Raw genomic sequence first — 18,385 nt, 5'->3', positions numbered from 1 at the left:
GTTCCATCCCTCTACCCCATATTATCGACAGCCCCTTTCAGCATGAAAAAGTTAGTATGGGCATAACCCAGGTACCCTTAAAAAGTGAGAGAAAGATTAAAGTTGATGGTGGAGTTATACAGAGGAGGTAGGATTTAACAAATGAGCATGATTGCTGAATCGTTATATTGACATTTCTTTTAGTCTCCAGTATCTTAGAGCAGCTAGAAGTAAAACCCTAAAATTGTGGAATTGTAGCCCATACCAAACTCTGAAATCTGTTCTACAACTAATAGCTGTGCTGTGCTTTGAAATTTATTGCTTTTTTGTATATATGTTATTTTTCACAAAAAAGAAAAAAAATGGATTGTGATGATAAATGCACAGCTATGTGATGATATTGTGACCACTGATTGTACACTTTGGATGATTACATGGTATGTGAATATATAATATACACCAGTAAAAAATTAAAAAATACACTAGAGGAATAAAACATGCAGAAAAAAGAGGCATCAAATAGGACAGTAGAAATCCTACAGACAGAAAAACAGGTAGAGGAAAGAATAGAAAATTTGAGCAGTGTCTCAGGGGTTGAATGACAGCACAAAATGTGCAATTATATACATTATAGGTATCACAGAAGAAGGGAAGGTAAAAGGGGAAGAAAGGATTTTCGAGGCATTAATGGCCAAAAATTTCCCAAGTCTTATGAAAGATATAAATATACATGTTTAAGAAGTGCAGCATACTCCAAACAGAATAAATCCTAACAGAACTACTGAGACACATACTAATCAGAATGTCAAATGGGAAAGACAAAAGAGGATTATGAAACACCAAGTAAAATGTTATTCATCACATACAAGGGTTCTAGAATAAGACTAAGTTCTGTTTTCTTATCATAAACCGTGGTAGTGAGTAGGCAGTGATATGATATATTTAAGGTACTGAAAAAGAAAATATCCAGTCGAGATTCTTTTTCTATCTTTCAAAATGAGGGAGAGTTTAAAATATTTACACATAAACAGATACAGACTTCATCAATGAGAGACCTGCCCTACAAGAAATACTAAAGGGAGTTCTGCAGGTTGGAAGGAAAAGACAGGGGCGAGAACCTTGCTGTAGGTTGTAGAAATGAAGATTATCAAATACGGGTAACTCAAAACCAAAGGATAAAATGACTGAAGTAAGTACTGTTTTTATAGTAATAACATTGAAGGCTAATGGAATAAATTCCCCAATTGAAAAACACAGATTGGAAGAATGGACAAAGAAGTTTGATTCAACTACATGTACTTTACAAGAGACTCCTCTTAGAACCAAAGACACAAATAGGTTGAAAGTGAAAGGTTGGAGAAAGAAATTCCATGCAAGTAATAACTCAAAAAGAGTTGGGGTAGCAATACTAATATTGGACAAAATACACATAAATCCAAAATTGTTATAAGAGATAAAGAAGGGCATTATATATTAATAAATGGGACAATGCACCAAGAAGAAATAAAAATCATAAATATTTATGCACCATATCATGGTGACCCAAAATACATGAAGCAAGCAGTGGCAAAACTGAAAGGAAAAATAGATGTCTTAACAATAATATTTGGAGACTTCAACACACCACTGTCATTAATAGTTAGAACAACTTGTAAGATCAACAAGGAAGCGGAGGGTGCCTGGTCGTCCAGTGGTAGAATGTTTGCCTTCCATGCAGAAGATCTGGTTTCAAATTCCGAGCATGCACCCCCAAACAGCACCAACAGCAGCAGCAACAACAAAACAAAACAAGGAAGGAGAGAACTTACATAATATGATAAGTGAACTAGACCTAACAAACATATCCAGAACATTACACTCCAAAATAGCGGGATATACATTTTTCTCAAATGCCCATGGATCATTCTCCAGAATAGAACATGTGTTGAGTCAAAAAAAAAAAAAAAAAAACAAGCCTTAGTTAATTTAGAAATATTGAAATTATACAAAGCACCTTCTCTGACCTTAAATGGGATGAAGCTGGAAATCCATAATCTGTGGAGAAGAGGGAAACTCACAAATATTAGAAGTTAAACAACACTTTTAAACAATCAGTGGGTCAAAGAGGAAATTGCATGGGAGATCAGTAAATATAACGAGATGAATAAAAACAAGAACACAACATATCAAACTTATGGGGTGCAGCGAAGGCAGTGCTGAGAAGGAAATTGCCTTAAACACTTTCCTTAAAAAAAAAAGAAGTGCTAAAATCATAGACCTAACTGCACACCAGGAAAGGAACAGCAAACTCATCCCAAAGCAAGCAGAAGGAAAGAAATAATAAAGAATAGAGCAGAAATAAATGAAACTGAGGATTAAAAAAAAAAAACCAAATAGAATTAGCAAAACCAAAAGTTGGTTCTCTGAGAAAAGCAACAAAATTGACATGCCCTTAGCTAGAATGACAAAGAAAATAGAAGGAAGATGCAAATAAATAAAATCAGAAATGAGAGATGGGATATTGCTACTGAATCCACTAAAATAAAAAGGACCATATGAGGATATTATGAACAGCTGTATGCTAACAAATTAGACAACTTAGGTGAAATAGACAACTTCCAAGAAACAAATGAACAACTTACACTGACTCTGCAAGAAATAGGAAGACCCCAACAGACCAATTGCAAGCAAAGAGATTGAATTAGTCATCAAACATCTCTCAAAAAAGAAAAGCCCAGGACCAGGTGGTTTAAGACATGAATTCTAGCAATCATTCCAAGAAGAATGAATACCAATTCTGCTCAAACTCTTTCAAAAACTGAAGAGGGAACACTATCTGTTGTAGTTTGCTAGCTGCCAGAATGCAGTGGGGTGTGGGAATTCTGCATTTTGTACTTGATTGTTTTATAAACTCATAATTTCTTTAATTAAAAAAAATGTATTAAAGAAAAAGAAAAGAGTTGGCTCTCCCAACTGTCCAGAATAGAAGAAGGGATGGATGCCTGGGTTTGGTAGCCACAAGAAATTAATGCCCTGCCCTCCCCCACCCCCACACCTGCTACAAAACACCTGTGAGAGGAGACAGCAGGATTAACTATAAGGATGTAAGGGAGAATGGGAACCACGCTAGTGACTTCCAGCCCTAGTATGTATCATAGGAGCTCAAAGTGACAAACTTCCAGCTCAGCTAGTGTTTCCAATCTCTCCGTCTTACCTCAAGTCAGTAACTATGCAGGAGTGGAACATATCTTGTAGCTGACTGTCTTTGTAGAGTCTGGTGACCTAGAACGAGGGGTAGGAGAGATGAGGCAAGGTTGAGGTTGGAGGAGTAGCTGGAACTAATGGAAAGAACATCAGCCTTAGAGAAAAGAAGACCTAAGTTCAAATCCTGATTCTGTCCCCTAATTCACGGCAGGACCTTAGGCATGCCACACCCCTTCTGAGCCTCAGTTTGTCCATCTGGGAAATGGGGGAAGGCAGCCAGGGCACTTTCTCTGGAAACCGAGAGGGCATAGAACATGTGACAAAGTAAAGAGTTGGAATAATAATTTAATGGGCATAAATTAGATGGAGGAGTCCAAGGCACAGGGAGGTGGAAGGGGCAAAAGAAATCCTACCTTGGTTTGGATGTTCCTCAACAGGGTAATATACTCTGAGGATGTGGGTTCTGGGTTGCTGAGGTTCTGGTTGATGATGCGGAAATGCATCTGGTACTCATTCTGCTTCAATAAACTCTGGGGTATATAACCTAGAGTCACCGAGAGAAAGAAAATATAGGTAGGGACCTTGAACTCCTTGCATGAAACCAGAGTGGCTTATGGAACCCCAGCCTGCTCTTAGAGTCTGTCCAAAATCAAGCACGCATGCTGGGGTTTTGGTGGTTCCCAAATGGAAAGTCACTCCCAAAAGCTTTCTTCTTTTACTTATTCAGTTCCCTTCTCCTGGAATGATCTTCCACCCTCTTCTTTCCCTGAAAAACTCCTATTCACGCTTCAGGAGCCCAAGGAGATGACACTCCAAGATAGCAGGGACCCTGTGTGTCTTGTTCACTGCTGTATCCCAGTGAAAAGGAAGTCCTTTTTCACTAAGCACTCCTCTGAGCTCCTGCAGGGACCTGTTAATAACAGTGTCACTGTTTTTGCTGTGCCCATGGTAATCCTTGATTCACTCAACTGTGAGTTTCTCTGGTTCTTAGTTTCTCAGAACCTATTATCTATCTCTGTACCTAGCACAGAGTTTGGGGCATGTCACCCATATATGCTTGTTCAATATGAGCCACAACATATGTCCAAACATGGGGGATTGAGTCTTTTTGTTCATTCATTCATTCATAACTATGATGTACCAATATATTGAAAACCAAAGATACTGTGACATACCAGACAAACCCTAATTTTGTAGCGCTCACTGTAAGGGAGACTCAGATAATTGAATTAGTGATCAGAGTCAAGTGTAATAAATGTTGGGATGGGGTCTATCTAGGAACTATGGGTCATAGGCCCTATAGACTTTTGTTTTGTATTGTTTTGTTTTACATGGGCAGGCACCGGGAATCAAACCCGGGTCTCCAGCATGGCAGGTGAGAACTCTGCCATTGAGCCACCATAGCCAGCCCAGCCCTATAGACTTTTAATTTTTTTTGGACCCATAATGATTTATTAATACTTTAAGACTTTATGCATATATGCACACATTTTCTCTTTTTATACCACATCAACATTGTGGAGTCCTCCCTATATGTCAGGTAATATTGATAACATTTAAAGAACATATGGTGTGCCATACATGGTACTATTTCATATAAATTATTTATTCTCACAAAACTCCTCAAAAGTGGGCATTGAAATTAGTCACATTATATCGATACAAGAACTGAGATGTCATTCAGTTGTGTTTTTTTTTTTTCTTTTTTGCATGGGCAGGCACAGGGGAATCGAACCTGGGTCTCTAGCATGGCAGGTGAAAATTCTGCCACTGAACCACTGTGGTACCGTCCTCAGTTGTGTTTTCATTCATTTAATACTCAGTCTTCTTTACAAATAAGGAAAAGTTTAGTAAATTGTACTTCCTGATCACCTGGTTAGGTGGTAGGGCTCAGATTCAGGTCATATCAGCCCCCTTACCTTCTTTTTCTTTTTCCTGAAGGCTAGAGAGAAATTTGTGAGGATTTACTGCTGTGACTGTGAAAATATCCTGCCCTAAACAAACTTTTCTCTCTACCTTTAATGCTTATTGAGGCTTCTTGCCCAAACCAGTCTATAAAATGATGGCTACAAACTTTCCAACCCTATCACTTCTTCCACCACATTAATTTTTATGGCTTCATTGGCATAAAGTAAAAAGAAACCTCCCCTACTCCTGATAATAAAACATGAGAAAACCATATAAAAATCATAGAACATTCCCGGACCATGCACCCCCCCCACCCCCCAAAAAAAATCAAAGGACAAATGAAAAGCATCAGATCTTCTCCAAAATTCACAACAATAAATTTAGTTAGAACATAAAAAACTAAAAATGAGTCATAAACAAAAAAATAAAATCATGCTTTTTGCCTTAATGCTCCTTTGAGCTAAGAACATTCATATATTTGCATGCAATGACTATGACCCAGTAAGTACAATGGGTGGTTAATTATTTTATATATATATTCCTAATTCAATATATAAAGATTGGGGAAGGACACTCTCTTGATCCCAGAGCCCAAACATAGAAGCTTGAAGAATAATTTTTTGAAAAATGCTGTTGCAATAACAGCTTTCCCATCAGCTTAAAATATTCAGCAGCTTGAAGTCACTAAACTTACAATTACAAAGCAGCCATTTCCAATGCAGACTTCTAAGGCAGGAAGTGCAATACAGGAGAAAAATTCTTTTCAAAGCATGTCAACATCTGTGGAGTCCTTTCTATCGTACCACAGCACTCAACTGAAGAGCATTTCCCCACTTAAAAGAGCTCTTTAGTCAGTTCTATTTCAGGAGGAAGATTTTGAGGGTATAGACAAGTTTTTAACTTCTTCATTTTGTTTTCTTCCATTTTTAAAAGTAAGAGTCTCCTATATCCCAACCCACGAAGGAGCAGGCACTGTTGGGACCTGAGGGTAACATCTGCAACACACGAGTTTGCGTGCCCTGCAAACAGGGAACATGGAGGGCGTGGCAAGGTCCAGGGTTGGTGGTGTATGGGACCAAACAGTCTATTGTGGACATTTTCCACCATTAATTACAATCACGGAAGTACCATTTTCTTGGCACTGCAATCTCACTGGAGGATTTTCATTAATACCTTGTTCCTTTGAACACATCTGAGGTACAATGTGTTGTCTTCCAGGTGTGGGGGTGGAAAATTGCAGGCAGGTAACAGGGAGAGTGCACTCACTCTTCCTTGTTTTTCAGGGACCCAGGCTTACCCAGCATGAAATTGCAAGTGAACCCAACTGTGCTGGTTTGAAAAGATGTATGTCTCCTAGAAAAGCCGTGTTTTAATCTAAATCCCATTTCATAAAGGCAGAATATCCCTATTCAATACTGTATGTTTGAAACTGTTATCAGATCATCTCCCCGGACATGTGATTTAATCAAGAGTAGTTGTTAAACTGGATTAGGTGACGACATATCTTCACCCATGTGGGTGGATCTTGATAAGTTTCTGGAGTCCTATAAGAGAGGAAACATTTTGGAGAATGAAGGAGATTCGGAGAGAGCAGAGAATGCTGCAGCACCACGAAGCAGAGAGTCCAGGAGCCAGTGACCTTTAGAGATGAAGAAGGAAAACGCCTCCCGGGAAGCTTCATGAAACCGGAAGTCAGGTGAGAAAGCTAGCAGATAATGCCATGTTCACCATGTGTCCTTCCAGCTGGCAAAGGAACCCTGACTGTGTTTGCCATGTGCCTTCTCACTTGAGAGAGAGAGACCCTGAACTTCATCAGTCTTCTTGAACCAAGGTATCTTTCCCTGGATGCCTTAGATTGGACATTTCTATAGACTTGTTTTAACTGGGACATTTTCTCGCCCTTAGAACTGTAAATTAGCAACTTATTAAATTCCCGTTTTTAAAAGCCATTCTGTTTCTGGTATACTGCATTCCGGCAGCTAGCAAACTCGAACACCGACCATCTGTGTTTGCAGGGAGACTTCTCCCATGGACTACAGACCACCTGACACCACAGGTCTCTTATGGCGATTCCACTGCCTCTGTACTCTCAGCCCTGGCTGCAAGTCTTGTCCAGGAGGCCAACACAGCCTCCTGGGTAGAAGTTGTCACCACAACTGTATTCACTTCCTCGAGAAGACTGGATTGTTCAAGGACAGATACTCCCTCCTTTGGTGGAAGAGCCAGTTCTGAAGAAACTGAGAAGAAATCTTTCATTTCTCCGATTGTTCCAGAGGCATTTTCCCCAGTGATTTTCTTTGAGACTGTGTCAGGATCTTGGCCTCCTTTGCTGTGACAGGAATACCCTTTCGATTTGGGTAAGCATATTCACAGATTCGTCTATATACTTCTAGTTTCGGTCTTGTGGTGTTCAGCTTCAACTGCTGGCACCAGGCCTGCAGGATGTCTCAGTGAAGCAGGTTGACAGGTGGCAATTTAGATGGTAATAGAGGAACTGCTATCTTTTTCTGAGGGTTTGGGCTGTTGTTGCACAGTGCCTTCTCTTGTGAATAGGAAGCTTTGTCATCTTGCTTAGATTCTTTTCGTTTGGTGCCCTTAGCTGAGGTTTTTGGTAAACCTGATATGCTTGGTTTGCTGGAAGGCCACTGTTGCTCTTTTGTTTCTACTGACACAGGTTCAAATTTGAGAGTCATGCCTTCTTCCCCTGACTTCTCTGTAGCGTTCCACTCCTTGTCTTTTGCATTCTCCATAGTGAGAAGAAGTTGAGGTTGATCGGGAGAAAATTCTTCTACTTCTGACACTATGGACTTTTATAGCTAGATAAATCTCTGCAGGTGGATGAGCCAGGATCTCTGGTCTCTACCCATCAGATGTAACCAGCATCCTCACTGCTAAGTTGTGAAAGTCAAAAATGCCTCCAGACATTGCAAAATGTCCACCAGGGGTTAAAATCTCCCCTTAGGAAGAATGACTGATGCAGAAGATGCTCATTTAGAACCTGTGACCATATCCCTGGAGTTCCATGAGTCTGACATTTTGGTTTTTGAGTTAAAATTCTTTGGATTAATTTTATCAGAGAATTTCATGCCATTTACCTGAATGAACGGAAGACCGAACCCCTCCACTATGATTGCTTGTGGAGAGGAGTCCTCCGACTGAACCTGGGCCTGACATTTTGGAAAGGAAAGAAAATAGAGCAGAGCCCAGTAAGGGTCATTACAAATCCAAGTTCAACAGAGTGCTTACCATTGACTGAGAGGCTTCCCCTTTCTAGGGTGTAGGAGCCCAGCTGTGTGACGCCATTGGTCAACTGGCTTAGCTCCCAGTACAGCTGCTCTCTGTCCAGCCCAGGGTCAGAAGGATCAGGGTGGTAGGTACAGAGGACATCCACTCTAGTGGCTGCCCTGTCCTTCTTAGGCCTGAAAAAGGAGAGATGTGGGGATTCTAGGAGCAGTCCTGAGACCTCTGGAGGTGGGGACTAGGAGAACGGAGCAAGTCGAAGGGGAGTGGGCAGACTGTGAAAGGGGCAGTCACCAAGCAGGGTGGTCACTACGGGGAAGTGGCTGGGAAGGGGACCTCACCTGAGGGAGATCAGTCTGCAATCTGAGTAGAAGGAACTCAGGCTGGTCTTCTGGAGCAAAGGTCCAAGCTGGGGAAGAAAGGGGAGGAGGGTGGGCAAAAAGCACCGAGGTTGGAGGAGGGTTTATGCTACCAGGAGCTGCTGGGACCGGGGTCTCACCAGGTGCTTCAGGACCCTCTCGGTGTTGTTAAATGTGGTAGAACCAGGATTGCCCATGTCCAATAAATACTGGAAGTTGGAAATGGTGAATTTGAGTGTGAGGGTCTTCAGGGTATGTCCCACAGCTGCAGGAAGTGAAGGGGAGAAATTCCCATTCCTGTACTGAGACCAGATAAGAACCCTGAACTCATTGCAATTGTTGTTTTCTCTCCAAGTGGCATCACCACCCTCTTACATGGTCACTCGAGTCTGAACGTGTAGACTTCCTCAGCTCTTCCTTTGCTCTCACCCCCAAGTAACAACAATTTCACTTGCCGAACGTTTCTCACTTACTTCTCTCTCTATCCCTGTCTCACCTTCTTGCAGCACCCCATCAGATGTACTGGGTGGCCTATCCATAAGATGGTCTCTACACTGAACACTCAAAGAATCTTTCTGAGATTGAAAATATCACTAGGGCAGCCCTGTTCTAGTATCATCCATGGTTCCAAAATGGTCTTCAGTATTAAGCTCAAGCTTCTTGACCTGTATTCAAGGCTCTTCCCAATTTGACCCATTCTGACTCAGCCTCCTTCCTCTATCCTCCCTGGATTAAGTGTTATGCTCCATGCAAACCAAATTCCTTTCAATTCTCCCCATAAATAATGTTTATTCTGGCCACTGAGCCTGCACAATTCTCTCTGTTAGGAGCACCTTGAATGCACTATTTGCCTCTATCATAATTAGTCTTCCCTAAAGACTCAGTTCCAGTAAAACTTTCTCCAGGAAGCCCTTTCCGACCAAAGCCAGGTGCCTCTCTCCAAAACCTCGCACCACATGTTTCAGTGTTTCTCTCCCAAGATTGAATTGCTGGCCTGATCTTTGCTATCAGAACAATTGCCCTCACACCACCTGACCCACTTTGCCAACCCCGATGGTACAGTCAGCTGGTGGAGGTATGGAGCTATCTAGGGAAGAAAAGGAGTTCCTAGATACCTGTGGTAGTTTCTGGTTGCACAGGTGCTGATGGAGGAGGCAGGGGTGTGTTGGCTGGCTCGGGAGCTGTGGAAAGTGCAGTCATTATGGAGAGAAAGACTGTTAGAAAGAATGGGAGAAGACTCCCAGGCTCACCTGGACTCCAGAAGTTGTCCAACCCAGAGCAACCATTCACAAGTGTACCATAAATGGTGTGAGTGGATTCCTAAGTAAGATGTGAATGAATTAGCCCAGGAGAGTGAACAACAGGCTTAACAAAGAAGGCAGACGGATAGACAGAAACATAGACAGACAGATGGGATAAATGGATGAACAGAGGAAGAATGAACTCATGGAAGTTAAAATAGAAAGAAAAGATGAGGAAAAACATGGAATAAAAGAGAGGGAAAAGAATAAAAGATGGGAAGACAGAAGGAAGGAAAGGTAAACCAGTGGATGAGGAGAAGGAGGGGTTGACAAAGGATGGTGGCTGAGAGGAGGGATGATTAGAGGATGGAAGAATGGATGGGTGGAAAGATAGAAGAATGGATCACTAGGTAATTAATTGGTAAATTTGGCCAAAGCCACTTGAGCAGCTACCAGAATTTTCAGCTTGACAGGAAAGCCCCTGCTTGGTCCCCTGTAGGAGATTTTGTTTTCAGAAGGCATGGATGACGAGGTGACCATCTGTCTTCAACACCTATCATTGTAGGGAATACTTGTCCAAACTTCTACCTCCAAATCAGAAGGGCATGAAAAATTCTGAAAAATTATACCATGGCTGTTGATGCAGAAGAGGTCAAAGACCCAGCCTTCTTCAACCTACTGAGGCCTTGGTCCCTCCAGGAGACCTGGCTGACTTTGGGGCATGCTCTCTTTGTGAATGAGAAGAACTTGGTCCAGGACCCACAGAGGGTGCAATAGGCACTGGGTGTAAGGATACATACTTGTAGGAGGCTCAGCTGGACCACGTTCATTGTAACCTGTGAACAAAAAGTGACACTTAAGGGAGGTGGTAGAATAGTCCTAGATATTCCAAGCTTTGTCCATGCAGGGTCTCTATCTGAAGGTTTTTCTGTTTGTGCACCTGGTGAGCATTTATGCACCTTCTAAGATCTGGTTCCTCTATAAAGGCTTTTCTGATTGTTGTTAGAATTCTCTTTCCTCCTCTCTCTAGCATGTCCCTAACAAAAGAACTATCATTACACTTGTGTGCACACATCTACCCCTACCTATCCATCCATCCACTCAACCATCCACCTCTCAACCTTTCTACCTTCCCATCAATGTATCCTTTATATCAATGCATATTTATTATAGCCATACAAATTGACAACCCCCACTCGGAGAAGATAGCGTTGAACAAAATAGTTTCAGCTTCATTGGAGCTTACATAGGGGAAGGACATGTCTGACTTTTCACTGTCCCTGGTGGCACGTTTAGGGGCTGGCCCATAGTAGATGCTTGACAAATAATGAATGAAATGAAAATATAAGTTCTGCCATTTATAAGGGGGGAAATCCTAAGCTGAGGCCTTCAATGGCCAAAGCAAATCTGAAAGATGTGGACTCAGTGTTAAGGCTCAGATTGAATACTAACTTACTGAGGACATGGGCAGGTCCCTTCCCTTTGCTGTGCCTCAGTTTATCTCTTTATAAAGTAATAAAGGTCATATCGTCCTTGCCTGCCCCATGGGGCAATGGTGAGAAGAACAAGAAATAAGAAATATGAGTGGCCAAGCACCATCCCCAGGTTAAGGATGGAGGAGAGGGATGGGGAGTTATTGCCATCAACCTCACTGCAGCCATGCTTTGCTTCACAGAACCACAGGTAGGAAACCCTCTTGTTGAATGTGACCCCTTCCTGGGTTCCAAGCTGATGCTAACTCAGTGTGCCCAAAACTCAGAGCTCCTGGATGTCCAGATGCCTACCTTCTTTCCCGGTATAGGGCACTACACAGGAGAGAAACCCATCCCAGCTGAAGGGTGAGAGGAAAGCCTTGAGGGAAAACAGATGTGGGATTTTCTTTCTCCAGGACTATGTGAAGGAGACTCTTCTGAGTTAAATGCATAGAGTAGAGCCCAAGGATTCTGACAAGTGGGATTCAAGCCCTATCTCCACCACTCTAACTCTACACATACATGGGAAAATTACTTAACCTTTTCAAGCTTCAGTTTCTTCATCTGTAACGTGTGATTAATCAAGGAACTAGCCTTGCAGGTGGTTTTGGGGGGTCCGTGGTGGAGCTGGCATTCACAGGTCCAAGTTTTCCCTTAGTGAACTGGTAAACCAAGACCCTTCTGGGAGGATGGGGCAGGTCCAGGGAAGGGGGGCTGAAGTTCTCTCACCGTTGAGGTAGAGGCTATCTTTGTCCAGAGAGTAGGGGCCCAGTCGGGTGATGCCACGGGTTTGCCGACTCAGTTCATGGAATACTTGCTTGGTGGGCAGGCGTGGGTCACTGGGGTGCTGCCGGTAGGTACAGAGGATGTCCACTGCTGTCTGGGCCCCATTCTTCACAGACCTGGCGAGGGAGGTGACTCTGAGGACCCAAGTGAGAGGCTGAACTTTGGAGAACTCAGGCCATCTGGCACCTCTCCATCTTCGGCCACTGCATAACTCAAACCCCTGTTTTGATTTTGCTGAGACACTTGCTGCTTTCTCTCATCTCAGGGTTTTTGAACATGTGATTACTTATGTCTGGAATATTCTCCACTCTCTTCCTTACCTGAGCAACTTTCTGATCACCCTTCAGTTCTCAGCTTAGATGCCTGCTCATCAAAGAACAATCCCTGGCTGGGTCAAGTTCCTGCTCTGGGCTCTCCTCATCATAACTCTCGTGGTATTTGTCCCTGTTCCCTCCAGATCATGATTTCCATGGGGGCAGGGAATGGGCCAGTCTGGTTCACTGTTGCCATGTTGAACCCCCAGCATCTAGCACAAAACCTGTTCCATATAAAATTCAAAGTCCTCCAAAACTCTACACAGCAGAGACCCTGCTGGTGCCTTAAATCTTATATCCTCCACCCTTCCCTTTGCTTTCACTCTTTGTTCCAGCCACACTGGCATCATTGAACATACCAAGCTCATTCCCACTTCAAGACCTTTGCCCATGCTGATCCATCTTTCTGGAACAGTTTTCATGGTTGGATACTTCTTGCTTCAGGAACTAAAATTCACCTCTAGCAGAAAGGGAGTCCTTATTCCTTGGGTACAGTCACCCTCCCCATCATGCTTAACTAATGTATACTCCATATCACCTCACTTTGTTTGAAATTGCCTTACTTAGATATTTGTTTTCCTGCTTAGCATTTGTTACTCTTCATTAGATGAGGGCAGGGGAAGAGTCTATTTGAAATTGAGGCATCCAACACCTGCCCCAGAGGACTTATGTCATAGGTTTCAGTTGAATAGAAATATGAATGCTCATATGCTTAGAAAATACCAAGAGAATGCAAATGGGATGAAGTGAGAGTAAAAGTGGATATAAAAGTGGACCCTCTGCAGATATTCCTCCACCACCAGCCTCATGAACAGAATCAAATCTCTCAGTGGCGGTGGTAGGAGGGTTTCTCACCTTAGAGCAGTCACCCTGCATCCTCCATATCGGGCGCCGAGGCTGCTCTGCTCGAACAAGGGGCTGAGCTAGAGGGAAAGGAGGGAGGCACAGCTGGTCAATGGGGCACCAGCCCATGGGATGGGCACAGAAAATGGGCAGTGGAGGTAAGCCTCTCACCAGATGCTGCATGACAGTATCTGTGATGTTGAACTTGAGAGAGCTGGGGTGGCCCATGTCTGCTGAATAGCGCAGGTTGTCGATGGTGAAGTTCAGTGTGAATGGCTGCTCGCTAACCTCCCCAGCTGTGGCAGGGGAGAGAGACAAGGCTCACAGGTAGATCAGGGTCTTGGCAATCTCCAAGGCTTCCAAGGACTCCATTCTTTCTAATCAGTCCAGAGTCACTTGTTAATGGAGGCAACTCCAGCAGTGAATAAAAATGGCTGGATGATATTGGGAATCAATATAACCCATTTCCACCCAGATACAGGAGGAGATGACCCTGAAAATATTGATGGTTTTGTTTTTTCCCAGGAGGAAGGCTCCATTCTGTTAGCTGATGCAAAACTGAAGACCCTAGACATTTTTCATTTTATATTCTCTGTACTTCCCATCTCTATCCCTTTGTCTCCCTGTCTCTGTGTTTCTCTTTATTTCTCTGTCTTTCTATTCCCCTCCCACACTCTCTCCAGCCCTTATAGTCAGATATACCAGTTTTCTATGCGTTGGTAAATCATAATGATGGTAATAAAAAAAAAACACCACAACAATCCTAATAGGCACACCAACCTCTATGAACCTTGATTTACTCATCTGTACAATGGAATAATGATTCCTACCTCAAAGGTTATAATGAGGCTTAAGTCAGTTAATCTTTGTAAAGTGCTTAGCCCAGAGCTAAGTACACACTGGGCACTCTTTAAGTGTTTATTAAAATAAGTAAGTAAGCACTTTCAGGTCATTTACTATTTGTCAGGCACTACATGGAGTTTTGACATGGGTATATATGAGGTGGGTACTAGAAATGTTTATGTTTCACAAAAAAGGAAACCAAAGCACAGAAATGGCTGCCTGCACAGGGACACACAGGTGGAAGGAAGCTCTTGGATCCAGCCTTCCCCAATACTAGAAACCATGCTCTTAACCACTCTTCTATGTTCTTCCTCAAGATTCATGCAGCTGGTGCAGTACCAATAGCTGGGGAGACCTGTGCAGAACCTCATGGAGAGTCCTACCTTATTACAGTAGAGTAAGCTAATATAGGATGAACGTGAGACCAGAGGCCTCATTATTTGGCTTTAGGATAGATAAGTGATGCAATAGCTAAATGCTTAAGACAAACCTCTGAAAGAAAATTTACCTCCCCTTTTCCCTTCTTCCCTTCCTTCCTTCTATTCCTCACTCCTTTGGGGCATCTTTCTATCCTTTCCTCCCTTCTGTCTGTCCATCTATCAGTCTTTCTTTCTTTCCTTTATCCCTTTCATCTCTCCATTTTTCTTTCCTTCCTTCCATCCATGTTCTCTTCCTTTCATCTATGTACCCATTTTTCTTCTCCTCCCTCCCTCCCACGCTCCTTTCTTCCTTCCATCCACTCATCTATATTTTCTTCCTTCCTTCCATCCATGTTTTCTTCCTTCTTTCCATTTATTCATCTTGACATATATGCAGTTTGTTCTATGTTCTAGGAATTATTCTGAGGGCTGGAGAAATAGCAGTTAACAACAAAGTCCAAGTAGCTGATATTAACTTAATTTTCCTCCTAACACTTGGAAAATATGACTGCCATTATACCTCAGTGACCGAGACAACCTCTGTGGTTGGAAGGAATGATGCGAAGTAAGAGACCAATGATGAACCCAAGGAAAGCTTGGAAAGTTTGAGAAAGCGCAACCTTAATGAAAGGGTGATTAATTCTTAAAAACCAAGAAGACACTCATGACTGGTTTGGCTGGTGATGCAAAGGGAGTTTGGCCCATGAACTCGAATATAATAGGCGTACACCACAAATTGGCATGTTTTTACAATGAATAAACCAATAGAAAAATAGTGTGGAGAGTTAGACAATGAGTTAGATTTACATGAGATCCTGGCTTTATTATTTATTTCCTGTGTGACTTGGCAGGAGTCTTAGGCTCTCTGAGCCTGAATTTCCCTCATCCTTAAAATGAAGCTAAGTCACATGGTTGTGGATGAACATTAAAGGAGATCATGCATGTAACTCTCAGCTTAGTGCCTGGAAGGCAATCTCAATAAATTTTAGGTTCCTGGAAGATGGCGGCTTAGTAAGACGCGCGATTCTTAGTTTCTTCTCCAGGACACCTACTAGGGGAGTAGAAACGATACAGAAAGCGCCCAAAGCCACAACAGAGATAAAAAAGACAGCGTACCCCATCCTGGAACGGCTGGCTGGCTGAGAGAAGCAGCTCGGGTGAGATCGCCGAGGCGCGCGGGCCTTACCGGGCGGGGTGGCAAGCGGCCGGAGTTACTCCCTTCCCCCTTCCCGGGCCGGCTGGGAGAATTGGAGAGGTGGTCCCCTGAAACCGCCGCGGCTGGCGCCCACACCACGCGCAGCCCCCGGACCAACTGAGAGAATTGGATCGGAAACCCCCAGGCCGCGGAGAACGGTGACGGGTGGGGGAGGCCCCTTCCAAACCCGTGACTCCCGGGGAACGTGCACTCTCTCGGGCGGGCCGCTGCCGCTGGCGCCCTCCCGCCACGCTTGTTGCCCAGGGCCGACTAGGAAATTCGGACGGGCTCTTTCCCTGGCTGCGGCGACCAGCAACCCTCCCTGCGTTCAGACCCTGGGCCGGCTCAAGCCGCTTCGGCTAGCGAACCCCCAGGACGGCGAGAGTTTTCCAAAGTTTAAGGTCCCACAGCACCTTTTACTGGTGGGACCCGCAGACAAACGTGTGCCACGAGCGCCACCTACTGGGCAGGATAAGAAAAACAGAACCCAGAGATTTCACAGAAAAATATTACAACCTTGCTGGGTCCAACACCAAGAGAAATCTGAATAAATGCCCAGACGCCAGCAGCAGAAGATAACTGTCCACGCTCAAAAGATTGAGAATATGGCTCAGTCAAAGGAACAAACCAATAGCTCAAATGAGACACAAGAGCTGAGACAACTAATGCTGAATATACGAACAGAAATGGAAAACCTCTTCAAAAATGAAATCGATAAATTGAGGGAGGACATGAAGAGGACATGGGCTGAACATAAAGAAGAAATAGAAAAACTGAAAAAACAAATCGCAGAACTTATGGAAGTGAAGGATAAAGTAGCAAACATAGAAAAAATAATGGATAGCTACAATGATAGATTTAAAGAGACAGAAGATAGAATTAGTGATTTGGAGGATGGAACATCTGAATTCCAAAAACAAACAGAAACTATCGGGAAAAGAATGGAAAAATTTGAACAGGGTATCAGGGAACTCAAGGACAATATGAACCGCACAAATATACGTGTTGTGGGTGTCCCAGAAGGAGAAGAGAAGGGAAAAGGAGGAGAAAAACTAATGGAAGAAATTATCACTGAAAATTTCCCAACTCTTATGAAAGACCTAAAATTACAGATCCAAGAAGTGCAGCGCACCCCAAAGAGATTAGACCCAAATAGGCGTTCTCCAAGACACTTACTAGTTAGAATGTCAGAGGTCAAAGAGAAAGAGAAGATCTTGAAAGCAGCAAGAGAAAAACAATCCATTACATACAAGGGAAACCCAATAAGACTTTGTGTAGATTTCTCAGCAGAAACCATGGAAGCTAGAAGACAGTGGGATGATATATTTAAAATACTAAAAGAGAAAAACTGCCAACCAAGACTCCTATATCCAGCAAAATTATCCTTCAAAAATGAGGGAGAAATTAAAACATTCTCAGGCAAAAAGTCACTGAAAGAATTTGTGACCAAGAGACCAGCTCTGCAAGAAATACTAAAGGGAGCACTAGAGTCAGATACAAAAAGACAGAAGAGAGAGATATGGAAAAGAGTGTAGAAAGAAGGAAAATCAGATATGATATATATAATACAAAAGGCAAAATGTTAGAGGAAAATATTATCCAAACAGTAATAACACTAAATGTCAATGGACTGAATTCCCCAATCAAAAGACATAGATTGGCAGAATGGATTAAAAAACAGGATCCTTCTATATGCTGTCTACAGGAAACACATCTTAGACCCAAAGATAAACATAGGTTGAAAGTGAAAGGTTGGGAAAAGATATTTCATGCAAATAACAACCAGAAAAGAGCAGGAGTGGCTATACTAATATCCAACAAATTAGACTTCAAATGTAAAACAGTTAAAAGAGACAAAGAAGGACACTATATACTAATAAAAGGAACAATTAAACAAGAAGACATAACAATCATAAATATTTACGCACCGAATCAGAATGCCCCAAAATACGTGAGGAATATACTGCAAACACTTAAAAGGGAAATAGACTCATATACCATAATAGTTGGAGACTTCAACTCACCACTCTCATCAAGGGACAGAACATCTAGACAGAGGATCAACAAAGAAATAGAGAATCTGAATATTACTATAAATGAACTAGACTTAATAGACATTTATAGGACATTACATCCCACAACAGCAGGATACACCTTTTTCTCAAGTGCTCATGGATCATTCTCAAAGATAGACCATATGCTGGGTCACAAAGCAAGTCTTAACAAATTTAAAAAGATTGAAATCTTACACAACACTTTCTCGGACCATAAAGGAATGATGTTGGAAATCAATAATAGGCAGAGTGCCAGAAAATTCACAAATACGTGGAGGCTCAACAACACACTCCTAAACAACGACTGGGTCAAAGAAGAAATTGCAAGAGAAATTAGCAAATACATCGAGGCGAATGAAAATGAAAACACAACATATCAAAACTTATGGGACGCAGCAAAGGCAGTGCTAAGAGGGAAATTTATTGCTCTAAATGCCTATATCAGAAAAGAAGAAAAGGCAAAAATTCAGGAATTAACTATCCATTTGGAAGAACTGGAGAAAGAACAGCAAGCTAACCCCAAAGCAAGCAAAAGGAAAGTAATAACAA

The 18,385-nt window shown here is 42.6% G+C and overlaps 1 protein-coding gene and 1 pseudogene across 1 annotated transcript in view; both read right to left on the bottom strand.

Moving 5' to 3' along the window:
* The window catches only part of LOC143650548 (mucin-16-like), an 84,209-nt gene that overhangs the window by 18,891 nt on the left and 46,933 nt on the right, over positions 1-18,385 (bottom strand). The window contains exons 36-45 of the mRNA XM_077121449.1: positions 13,497-13,621; positions 13,338-13,405; positions 12,112-12,284; positions 10,711-10,746; positions 9,785-9,850; positions 8,810-8,934; positions 8,652-8,719; positions 8,317-8,489; positions 3,576-3,706; positions 3,173-3,240 (exon numbers count right to left, since the gene is read on the bottom strand). Of these exons, the coding sequence (XP_076977564.1) occupies positions 3,173-3,240; positions 3,576-3,706; positions 8,317-8,489; positions 8,652-8,719; positions 8,810-8,934; positions 9,785-9,850; positions 10,711-10,746; positions 12,112-12,284; positions 13,338-13,405; positions 13,497-13,621 (1,033 nt within the window). The remainder of the gene's footprint in view (positions 1-3,172; positions 3,241-3,575; positions 3,707-8,316; positions 8,490-8,651; positions 8,720-8,809; positions 8,935-9,784; positions 9,851-10,710; positions 10,747-12,111; positions 12,285-13,337; positions 13,406-13,496; positions 13,622-18,385) is intronic.
* Positions 6,220-7,820, bottom strand: LOC143649634 (developmental pluripotency-associated protein 4-like; annotated as a pseudogene).

Source organism: Tamandua tetradactyla, chromosome 11 (assembly GCF_023851605.1).
Source record: "Tamandua tetradactyla isolate mTamTet1 chromosome 11, mTamTet1.pri, whole genome shotgun sequence".
In the NCBI taxonomy this organism is placed as follows: Eukaryota; Metazoa; Chordata; class Mammalia; order Pilosa; family Myrmecophagidae; genus Tamandua; species Tamandua tetradactyla.
The sequence above is the reverse complement of the archived record's forward strand: the minus strand, read 5'-3'. Positions and strand labels throughout refer to the sequence as shown.